Source organism: Rhinoderma darwinii, chromosome 10 (genome assembly GCF_050947455.1).
Source record: "Rhinoderma darwinii isolate aRhiDar2 chromosome 10, aRhiDar2.hap1, whole genome shotgun sequence".
In the NCBI taxonomy this organism is placed as follows: Eukaryota; Metazoa; Chordata; class Amphibia; order Anura; family Rhinodermatidae; genus Rhinoderma; species Rhinoderma darwinii.
Genome location: NC_134696.1, coordinates 47,137,954 through 47,149,110, shown reverse-complemented (window position 1 = coordinate 47,149,110; position 11,157 = coordinate 47,137,954). Strand labels below are relative to the sequence as shown.

Below are 11,157 nucleotides of genomic sequence, written 5' to 3'. Positions count from 1 at the left end.
CGTGCCCATACATTCTTATCATGTCGGCAGCGCGTCTCCCTGTTTACACACCAAGAAATGCTGCCGACAACGATAATATTTTACTTTTTTAAAACGATACGACCAGCAGATGATCGAGCGTTTGCTCTGTCATCTGATGATTGTTCCCCTGTTTACACAGAGCAATTATCGGAAACGAGCGTTATATTGACGCTCGTCTGCCCGATAATCGTCCTGTGTAAAACCCCTTTAGAGCTGACCTAGATGGCATTACCATCAGTAATGGATATCCAGGTAAATAAAAGTGCAGTGCATACATGAACATAAGTATTCAGACCCTTTGCTATGACACTCTATTGTACCCTGTTTCCATCAATCATACTTGAGATTTTTCTACAACTTGAGTCCATCTGTGATAAATTCAATTGATTGAGCATGATTTGGAAAGGGGAACACACACCCGTCTCCCTAGGGTCTCATAGTTTACAGTACGTATCAGAGCAAAAACAAGCTATAAAGTCAAATTAATTGTCTGCAGACCTCCAAGACAGGATTATGTCATGGCACAGATCTGGAGAAGAGTACAGAAATAGTTCTGCAGCACTGAATTTCCCGAAGAACACAGTCACCTCCATCATTCTTCAATTGAAGAAGTTTGGAACCCCTAGGACTGTTCCTAGAGCTGTCCGCCCCACCAAACTGGGCAATCACGGAAGGGGGTCCTTGCTCAGGGTGGTGACCAAGAACCTCATGGTCTTTTTGACAGAGCACTAGAGTTCCGCTGTGGAGATGAATCTTCCAGGACAACTATCTCCACAGTTCTCCGCCAATAAGTCTTCAAATCTATGGTAGAGTGGCCATACAGAAGATACTTCTCAGTAAAAGGCACATGGCAGGCTGTTTGGAGTTTACCAAATGGTGCTAAAAAGACTCTCGGACCATGATAAACAAGGTTCTTTGGTCTGATAAAATTAACTCATTTGATCTCTTTTGCTTTATTGTCAAGCATTATGTCTAGAAGATATCAGGCACTGCTCTTTACCTGTTCAATACCATCTGTACGGGCAAGCATGGTGGTGACAACATCATTTAGCTGGAGAAAATTCAGGATCGACTGAAGGGAGCAAAGTACAGACAACAACCCCTAAGGGTATGTTCACACGCTTAGCAAAAAACGTCTGAATATACGGAACTGTTTTCAAGGGAAAACAGCTCCTGCTTTTCAGGCGTTTTTTTAGCAACTCGCGTTTTTCACAGCGTGTTTTACGGTCGTTTTTTAAGCTGTTTTTCTATAGAGTCAATGAAAAACGGCTCCAAAAATGGCTCAAGAACTGACATGCACTTCTTTTTTGCGGCCTTTTTTTTACACGGCCGTTTTTCAAAACGCCCTGTCGGAACAGAACGCCATTTTTCCCATTGAAATCAATGGGTAGATGTTCGGAGGCGTTCTGCTTCCAATTTTTCGGTCGTTTACGGCCCTGAAAAACGGCAGAAAATAAGCCGTGTGAACATACCCTAACACACAACTTAGGCTGGGTTCACACGACCGTGCTACGTTCGTAATGTACGGAACATATTTTGGCCGGAAGACCCGGACCGAACACACTGCAGGGGGCCGGGCTCCTAGCATCATAGTGATGTACGATGCTAGGAGTCCCTGCCTCGCTGCAGGACAACTGTCCCGTACTGTAATAATGATTACAGTACAGGACAGTTGTCCTGCAGCGAGGCAGGGACTCCTAGCGTCGTACATCACTATGATGCTAGGAGCCCGGCTCCCTGCACTGTGTTCGGTCCGGGTCTTCCGGCCGAAATACGTTCCGTACATTACGGACGTAACATGGTCGTGTGAACCCAGCCTTAGACAATTCAGCAGTGTTTTCGGGACAAGTCTTTGAATGTTCTTAAGTGTCCATAGAATTAAACAGAGCAGGGAATAATGGCTGGCCGGTGGCAATTGACAGGCGTGTGTGTGCGCCCCTTTTTTAAACTCACTTTGCTAAGCACCTGACAGCAGTACCACCTGTTGTGCCCTAAAAGCGGCGCTCCTCTGAAGTATTAACGTCTGACCTTGCTTGTTCCCGGGTATATAATACAGCCAATTCCATATTGTCAGGGATTCCATGAGAGGTATCCTTCAGTGGCATATCCATGGGAGGCTATTTGCTAGGCGACTTCTCTAATGGAGCAGCTCTTGAGACTTGCAGCAGAACAAATCCTCAGCCAAATATCAACAATATTAATATGGAATTGATCGACAACTCCCATGTAATCTTTGCGACATTTGAAGTTAAAAAGTCAATATGATTTCAATAACTGCATTACCTTTTTTTTTATTAAACTTTTAACATTTACACCTATTAAAGAAGGTTTAGGCTTTGTCTTGGGGAAATCTAACTCCAAGTTGTTTGCGAACTTCCTCCATAATGGTGGCCAGTAGTTCACTATCTGCCAAGGTCATTAGTGGACTTTCCTTTAATCCTGTAACACCATAAGAAGCCATTAGAGCAGAAAATATTGGACTCATTGGTAGAATGTAATGACATTTGATCACTGATGTTACCTTTACGCAAACACTGGCGCACGTGTTCAGCTTCATAGCTTAGTCCTGTGCTGTTTGTGAAATGCATAGATTTCGTAGACTGGGGGAGAGGATATTTGGTTTCTTTCCCATTGAAGATTATTGAGGTCGGGCACCACATGCAAGAGGGAACCTGAGGAGACACTTTGGATTCAGACTCGTGACAAAGCTACGATAACAGAATATTAAATAGAGAATGTGATTATTTGAAAGCCCTCTGAAAAGGTCTACAAGCTCCACCCCATAGACTCAAAGGGATTGTCCCCAAAAAAGTTTCCTTACTTGTATGACCTGCCAATTGGACAGGTTATAAAAAGTATGATAGATAGGTGTCTGATATCTTTGATTCCTACCGTTACCTAGGGCCCCAAGTCCCGTTCCCAGGCACAGAGTTGGCTGCGCGTGTGCTGACACTTTTCTGAGAAAAGAATGGGACTGTAGCTAACAGCCCCCTGTTCTCAATGATAGTGGGGGTCCCAGAGCTCACCTATCAAGTCTTAAAAGTGAAAAAGAGTTGTCACGGGACAGCCCCTTTAATGTAGAGAGATTGCCAAACCCTTTAGACCTGTTCTTAAAATTTCCTGGATAAAAGGCACAAGAGGACACTAGAAAGGTAAGAAACACAATTTCATTGAATAATCTTTTTCTGAATCTATCACATAAAACAGATGTTCTGAAATGTAAAAACGTTGAAGAAGAAAAACTTCCAGGTTTTTAGAAGATGAAGAGGAAATATATACATTTTTCAGCCTGTGTTCCATAATTTTCCATAAAGCTACAATGATGCTTTTATCTAGCGACTGGGAAGATTATGGAAGAGGTCAGACATCTACCTGGCCTTCATATACCGTGAAATTCATAGAATTTAAAAAAAATAAGAGACTTATTTTTGAAGATCTTGAATTCTATAGCAGTCCTGTCTTCATTAGCGGCCTCATTGACTGTTTTTTTTTTAAATTCATATATTAATTCAATAACTAAATTGGCAATACCTGAATCATGCCCGTAGAACCACAAATGGCAGCCTGGTTTGGCATTCCAACCATAATAGTGCAGGTGAGGATGGCTTGTCTTTTACCGGGGTATTGAAGAATAATGGTTACGGTTTCATCGACCCCTAGAAGACAAGAAGCAATAATGATTCTCGCAATTTTTTCCTTCTATATTCTTTTGAATTCTTGTTCTATCCAGACGTACCGGTCTCATATAGAAAACCTTTTGCTGTCACAGACTCTGGCTTTTCACCATTGAATGCCATTAATGCAAACTGGATACAGTAACAACCAATATCCAGGAGAGCTCCACCACCCAGCTCCTTGCCCACTGCTCGAGGAACATGATATTGGTTGGAGCCAAATTCTGCACGCACAACTTTGATATCTCCTATTGCTTTTTGTGATAGAAGAGTGCGGATCTCATCATATACAGGGAAGAAGCGACTCCACATTGCCTGGGGTACAATAAGAAATCTTAAAAATAAATAAGTAAAAAGTTTCTGTTTCCCTAAAATCCATGGATGAGTGCAAGTGGTATCCACAAGGTGTTCTGAGGCCAACTCTCCATCTAGTTACTCCGGCTCGCGTCAAACATCATGACTGGCCTAAGTAGAGTCATGCCATGTTTTACCTAATGAACCTGTTCACCCCTTTCTCCTGCCCATCTCCCAATAACGACACGTGACAACCGAGGTTGGATATGAAATTGGCCACAGCAGCCGTTTATTTATTTACATTATTTAAATGAAATTTAATCCGAAACATTCGGATAACTCCACTTCTAATTGACATGACCCAACATGGGCCAGAATCAGAATTAACCATAAACATATTTTAATACTTTAACAGAGCAGGGGAAGTCCTTGAAGCCATTTTAAAACCGAATTTTTCTTTAAATTAGCCATCTGCAAACCACCACCAACTCTTTACCTCCAGCCGTAAACCAGCTCGGAGGCACCGCTCACCTCTGCAGATGGCTCCAACCACAAGAAGACCACTTCAAAGGGATAACACCCGATGAAGTCTTCAAATGATATACTTTCCACCAGAAGACCACTTCAAAGGGGTAACACCCTATGAAGTCTTCAAATGATCTACCGTTTTGGGGGATGCATACCCCCGATGCGACCCCCCCACCATTTTGTTCTGACCAACCTCAAGGACTCCCCCCGCCAGCTGCCATGACATCCGAACCTGCTCCAAAGAAAATGAGAAACACAAGTTATGAAATTATACAACATAAATCAAATAACAAAATCATAGCCACCCCGATCCCCAGGCCAACCCCTAACTTAAGGGCGGGAGGGTGGGAGCTCAGCTAGCTACCTGTTGTTCCTCCCGATGCTTCCGGCTCAATGCCGAAAACAGCGGGAAGAACTGATAACTCCCCCCGTCCCCTCCCCTCTCCGTTCCCTCCCCTTCCCCAACTACCTCTTCCCCTATTGGCTCTCTTCCCTCCTATGGCAGTCATGGAGGCTTCCCCTTAAGCCCTCCGCGCTACCGTCCAGCCTCTTCTGTAGTGGAATGGATTAAACCTTTTCAGGCCAATAAAGTGCGATAGTATAAAACTGTAAGTCACTTCTTATAGGAGCAAGGATAATTTATTATACTCATAAAATGTACTTTTTATGTACTCCACCCCCATTAATTTGAATGGGGGTGGAGAACCCGTGCACGGTTCCCTCTCCACAGCCCTGACAACATTAGCAAACAAGAGTGTGGCGAATCAACCCCCGATCATGGAAAGGAGGTAGGGTTAATCAAGCACCAAGTCTCGGTTGGTTAGGGGTGTAGGAGTGTTACCCAGCACCAGAATGGAGTCCCATTTTAATATTTGCTTTAGGGGTCCCGTTCCTCCTGACAGTCACAACTGAATGTATAGGCTTAGACTGGAGTTAGGCTCTATTTAGGGCACTGTGCAGAACAGCAGGAAATATGTTTTGATTTTTACCAGGCACATGGATTATAAACACAAATTCTCGGAATTCTTTGCAGCAACCAAATTTACTGTGTGCGTAGTATCTTTAGATAAAGCGACAAAAAAATAAAGGATGATACCTCCATGAAAAAGACGTTGTATTTCTTTGCAGCTGCGGTCATCTCTTTAACCTCTGACAAATTAATGGCCAGTGGTTTTTCACACATGACATTTTTCCTGTTCTGCAGGAACATCAACACTACTTCTCGATGGACTATATGCAGGACGCCAACATAGATGATATCTGCAACATATAATAATGATAGGGACTATTCATCTCATGTGATTTGTATAGAATTCTTACCTACTGTAGTTTCTGTAGACTACTCACAATTCAATGGAAACTCCAGCAACGAATGGCATTACCTATTATAATTATTCAGTATATAGATCTTATACAGAATGACAGTGGTTAACAAGCCATCAGTGATTGAGGGAAAGTGTAGCTTTTTGATTTTGAGACCCATTTGCCTTAACCTCTGCCCCTTTCACGCATTTTGATCTTCTGGCCATCACAACTAGGATTCACATAGATGACAGGAAAATGTATGTAGCCTGGATATTGAGACATATGAGCTCATTCATTGCTTCCCAGTAGCCGAGATGGTTAGGAGAAAATGGGATGCTTCCTGGCCGATGTATATATTGTATATATTGCATGCTGTTCTGCAGCCCCTGTTCAGTGTAACAATGCCCAATATTGCATTATTTCATAATCTCTTTACAAATACAATCCCTTACCAATAATTGGGTCCTTGGCAAGTTCCTCATATGAGCCATACACTTTTGGTATATTGTGAATTTGGGCAAATTCCTTGGCACGTTTCAGATCTTTAGCTGACACAGCCACAGCCTAAAGGGAATAATGAAACGGATCATTTAGTCTTAGGCTGTGTTCACATCAGCGTTGTCTCTCCGTCGAGGGGTTCCGTCTGAGCTTTCTATCGGGGGGAACCCCTCAACGGAAGGGCAAACGGAAACCATAGCTTCTGTTGGCATCACTATTGATCTCAATGGTGACGGATACTTTGCTAATGGTTTCCGTTTGTCACCGCTGTGAAAGGGTTCCGTTGTTTGGACGCAATCAATAGCGCAGTCGACTGAACGGAAAGACAACGCTGATGTGAACAGTCCCTTATTTACACACCTGTAAAAAGGTCAGCCATTATATTTGGACATTACGTTCCTGTTCTACTCATCACATACATACAGCATTGTCTACCTCTTGTATTATGTAGACATCCAAGTTCATGTAAAATATTCCAGCACATATTATCTATATTGTATATTCCAGCTAATGTCAAATTCCACTTTTGGTGACAGCACTAGTATTATACATTGGGTTCCTGTAAGATACAATATTACTGCTGTAGGTAAGCTTATACAACCAGCTCATATACGCATAACCAGCGTTGGCTCCTCTCCCTCCGTCAGGCTCTTCTAGTGGGTAGTGGTGGGCGGTACTTGTAGCAGACGTGCGTGCGTCACGTCTGCTACTGGCAAAAGCTATATATTTTTTTTTGCAGTGGCTGAGCAGGGTGTCGCGGCACCCCTGGACGGTTCTCACGGCTCCCCAGTGCCGCGCCACCCTGGTTGGGAACCACTGCTCTATGGTATACAGTAGGCATAACTGACTGCATGGCGTACTCTATGGCGGCATTAGTGTGGAATAGATCTAATAAAAAGTATTGCCGTCAAACCTAAACAAAATCATAGCTTTCCTAAGAGATTGGGGCATATTTATATATGTAATTTTCAGGCACTGTTGCATTATAAAGAGTAGGGTTCAGGCTGGAGAACATATTTATTAAGCCCAAATTATTTTTTTTCCAACAGATGGGAAGTGTAGAAAAAGGGCGAGTGGTTTTATAGTTGCATTCAGTGTAATACATTTAGAAGAAAACGCATCACCTATTTACTCACATAACTTGTGCTGAGCTACGACAGGTAAGACTATGCCATGGGACTGATTAACCCTTTGCAGCTCAGTAGAATAGCACCAGTATTAGTAAATATGACCCAATCTGTCATCAGATTATAGATCTCTTTAAATCAGGATATGTATTAGGCCTCGTTTACACGAGCGTATTATACGCGCGTGCGACGCGCGTGCTTTGCACGCATGTCGTACGCACCTATATTAGTCAATGGGGCTGTTTAGACGATACGTGAATTGCGCTCAGCGCGTGTGCGCAGAAAAAAACTCACGACATGTTCTATAATCGTGCGTTTTTCGCGCACTCACGCACCCATTGAAGTCAATGGGTGCGTGAAAACCACGCATGCCGCACGGAAGCACTTCCGTGCGAACTGCGTGATTCGCGCAAGAGCTGTCAAACTCCTGAATGTAAACAGAAAAGCACCACGTGCTTTTCTGTTTACAAACATCCAAACGGAGTGTCAAATTCGAGATGAGCGCACCGAACTTCACCGGGTTCGGCCAAACTCGTTTTGACCGAAACCGGTAAAAAATGTTCGGGTACGCGACGTCAGGAGACAGTCACTGTCCACGGTGCTGAAAGCGTTAAACTGGTTCAGCACCATGGACAGTGACTTCCGCTCCGAAAATCCATGAACCTGTAAAAAAAAAAAGACGTTCTGACTTACCGATAACTCCGGTCCGACCTCCCGGGATGACAGTTCAGTCCAAATGACAGCTGCAGCCAATCACAGGCCAAGCACAGGCTGCAGCCAATCACAGGCTGCAGCGGTCTCATGGACTGCGGCGTCATCCTGGGAGGTGGGGCCGGATGACAAGAGAGGGACGCGTCACCAAGGCAACGGCCGGGAGCCCGGACTGGGGGAAGCAGGAAGTTCTTGGTAAGTCTGAACGTCTTTTTTTATTCACAGGTTGGTGTATATTGTGATCGGCATTCACTGTCGAGGGTGCTGAAAGAGTTACTGCCGATCAGTTAGCTCTTTCAGCACCTTGGACAGTGACGGGCCTCGACTACCTCATCTCTATGATGGCGGCTGCGTGAAAATCACGCAGCCGCGCATCATGACACACGGAGCTGTCAAATGCCTTTTGCGCGTTTAAAACGCAACAAGGCTGCGTATACGCAGTGCATACGCCATACAAACGCGCGCAAAACGCAGCGTTTTTTGCGCGCGCAAAACGCACACGCTCGTGTAAACGAGGCCTTAGATGACCTAATAACAGTTAGCAAGTGGAGAGCATGTGCTGTACGTAAAACAGTAACTTTCTCAACTAATCGACCGAGACGAATCATGTGACCTGCTCTACAGACGCATAAGAAGGTTTATTCTGTAAAAAAAAATTATTGTACCATGCTACATCAGATACTGTATGTACAGAGGTATTTTCTACAAGAAGCATTGCTTCTAGGGTTTAATATCTCTGTACATGTAGCACGCAACAGAGGCTGTGTGGCAGCACATGGCGGCTGTGCGCTCCGTAGTAAGGAGCTGTACAACCTCAGTGCACTGACACAGGCTCCATGCACAAGGCTCTGCAATGTATTTCACTTTTTAAAGAAAAATATTTGAATGTACGTGTGAGTCTATGTGTGAGTGAGCGCACGAGTGAGTGTGTGAGTGTATGTGTGAGTGAGCGTACGAGTGAGTGAGCGTACGAGTGAGTGAGCGTACGAGTGAGGGAGCGTACGAGTGAAAAATTGTTTTCCAACAGATCAGAAATTAATTTCAACAGACATTAGATATCCATTATTTTTCCTATTGTGAGCACTGGGTATCACAATTATTTCTGCCATAATTGTAGTCACAATTATAACTTCAACAATAATTTCCCAATCTTCAGAAACAATGGCACCAGCTTTATGCGAACCTTGGTAGAACTCACCTGGTGGTCCTGAGCTGGCAGTGTCTGCAGCGCTACCATGAAATCATTGCTTATCTTCCCTGCAGCACAGATGCCCCATTTTGTGGCCATTGTGGTAGGAGAAATCTCAGCAAAGATTCTCTGATCTGTTCGCCAGATAACCTGAGTTTATATTATTCTGAGGGTGGGAGGGTCTAGTTTGCCGCTAGTAACATTTTGCTAATAAGTCACTGACACAACCCAAGACCCCACACAACCTGCATCGAGTGCTGCCAGCAGAGGGCAGTAGGTAGATTGTGAAAGACATTGTTTTACTGTGTTATGAAGTTATAGAGGTACGGCAATAAAACAAAATCAAAACTTTATTTTATTTTGTAGTGAATTTTATATGTCATCAATAATTCATAGAAAAACCATACAGAAGATAAATATATATGTATTGTACAGCAATGTTTTTCCAGGGCTGTACCCTTTGTGCATCGGCTATTGGTGCTGCGTGACTTCTATTCCTGATGTTGTTGCCCTGAGTCATTTCTAAAGCCTGGGAGCGGTGGTTCGTAGATGCCTTCTTACTTCATATGTCTTAGCCTTATCATCAAGTGGTGCAAGGACATAGATGGCGGAGATTTAACATCTCCAAAAAGGTCCCCCTCATGTCACCAACCCAGCTTTGACCCATCGAAGCATGGAGCTCTGAGAGTATTCTGCGGTCAGGGTTGATTGTAGCTTTTCTGCTGCTTAAGCCGAAAATTAAAATGGCGCCCCCCAGATCTTGATTGACATCACCCTGGCTGTTCTACATCACTAGCAGCCTCACAAAAAAAATATCATACCACCCATCATCTCGCTGCAGTTTATACAGTGACTACAGTACTGATTAGAGGCAGAATAAACATTTACATTAAGTGACTCACCGGTGGGGTCTCCATCCGGTCCAGACCTCTATGATGACTTCTCCTGGCCATGGCCCATTTCTGCAGTTTTCCGCCCAGATGTCTTCATCTTCTCACGTTCTGCACTTATAAACTAAAATAAAATTCTCATGGTGCCACATACAATGCCCCTAAATATAATGGCGCCACACACTGCACCTCTAATTATAATAGAACCATACACTGCATCCCTGATTATAATAGCACCATACACTTTGTCTCACACACACAGTGCACCCCATAGAGCCCCCTATATATAGTGCCCCTGTAGACAGTGTCCCTCATAGAGCCTCTGTAGACAGTGCCCCACATAGAGCCCCCTGTAGACAGTGCCATACATAGAGCCCCCTGTAGACAGTGCCCCACATAGAGCCCCCGGTAGACAGTGCCCCACATATAGCCCTCTGTAGACAGTGAACCACATACATAGCGCCCCCTATAGAGCCTCCGGTAAATACTGCCCCCATAGAGCCCCTGTGGATAGTGCCCTCCTGTAGATAGTGCCCTACATAGATCCCGCTGTAGATAGTATCCCTTGTATATAGCGCCCCACATATAGCCCCCTGTAGATAGTGCCCCACATATGGCCCCACTGTTGTGTCCCACATATGGCCAACACTGTAGATATTGCTCCACATATAGCCCCCACATATAGCCCCCACCCCCTGTAGATAGTGCTCCACATATAGCCCCCACCCCTGTAAATAGTGCTCTACATATAGCTCCCACATACAGCCCTCCCTGTAGATAGTGCTCCACATATAGCCCCCACATACAGCCCCGATTGTAACGTCCGTGGTCGCTGACCACGAACTCCTTCCATCCAGTCGACGCCCTTCTCTCAAGAGATGTCTGCACATACGACCGTCCTGCTCCACAATGACCACCAG

General features: G+C 44.4%; 1 protein-coding gene across 1 annotated transcript; it reads right to left on the bottom strand.

The window, feature by feature from the left end:
• Window positions 1-2,305: 2,305 nt before the first annotated feature.
• LOC142661434 (trans-1,2-dihydrobenzene-1,2-diol dehydrogenase-like) lies at window positions 2,306-9,471 on the bottom strand. Its single transcript, XM_075838830.1, has 7 exons — window positions 9,357-9,471; window positions 6,275-6,386; window positions 5,614-5,777; window positions 3,758-4,010; window positions 3,553-3,677; window positions 2,543-2,693; window positions 2,306-2,460 (listed from the first exon to the last, which is right to left on the bottom strand). Exons 1-7 carry the CDS (start codon window positions 9,444-9,446, stop codon window positions 2,351-2,353), a joined length of 1,005 nt encoding a protein of 334 aa, XP_075694945.1. The 5' UTR covers window positions 9,447-9,471; the 3' UTR covers window positions 2,306-2,350.
• Between the last annotated feature and the right edge of the window lie 1,686 nt (window positions 9,472-11,157).

Coding starts and splice junctions, on each gene's coding strand:
- LOC142661434 (XM_075838830.1), bottom strand. CDS start 9,446: ATGGCCACAAAATGGGGCATCTGTGCTGCAGGGAAGATAAGCAATGAT. Junction 2,694..3,552: donor GTTCTACGGGCATGATTCAG/GTATTGCCAATT, acceptor GTGTCTCCTCAG/GTTCCCTCTTGCATGTGGTG. Junction 2,461..2,542: donor GCGCCAGTGTTTGCGTAAAG/GTAACATCAGTG, acceptor ATGGTGTTACAG/GATTAAAGGAAAGTCCACTA.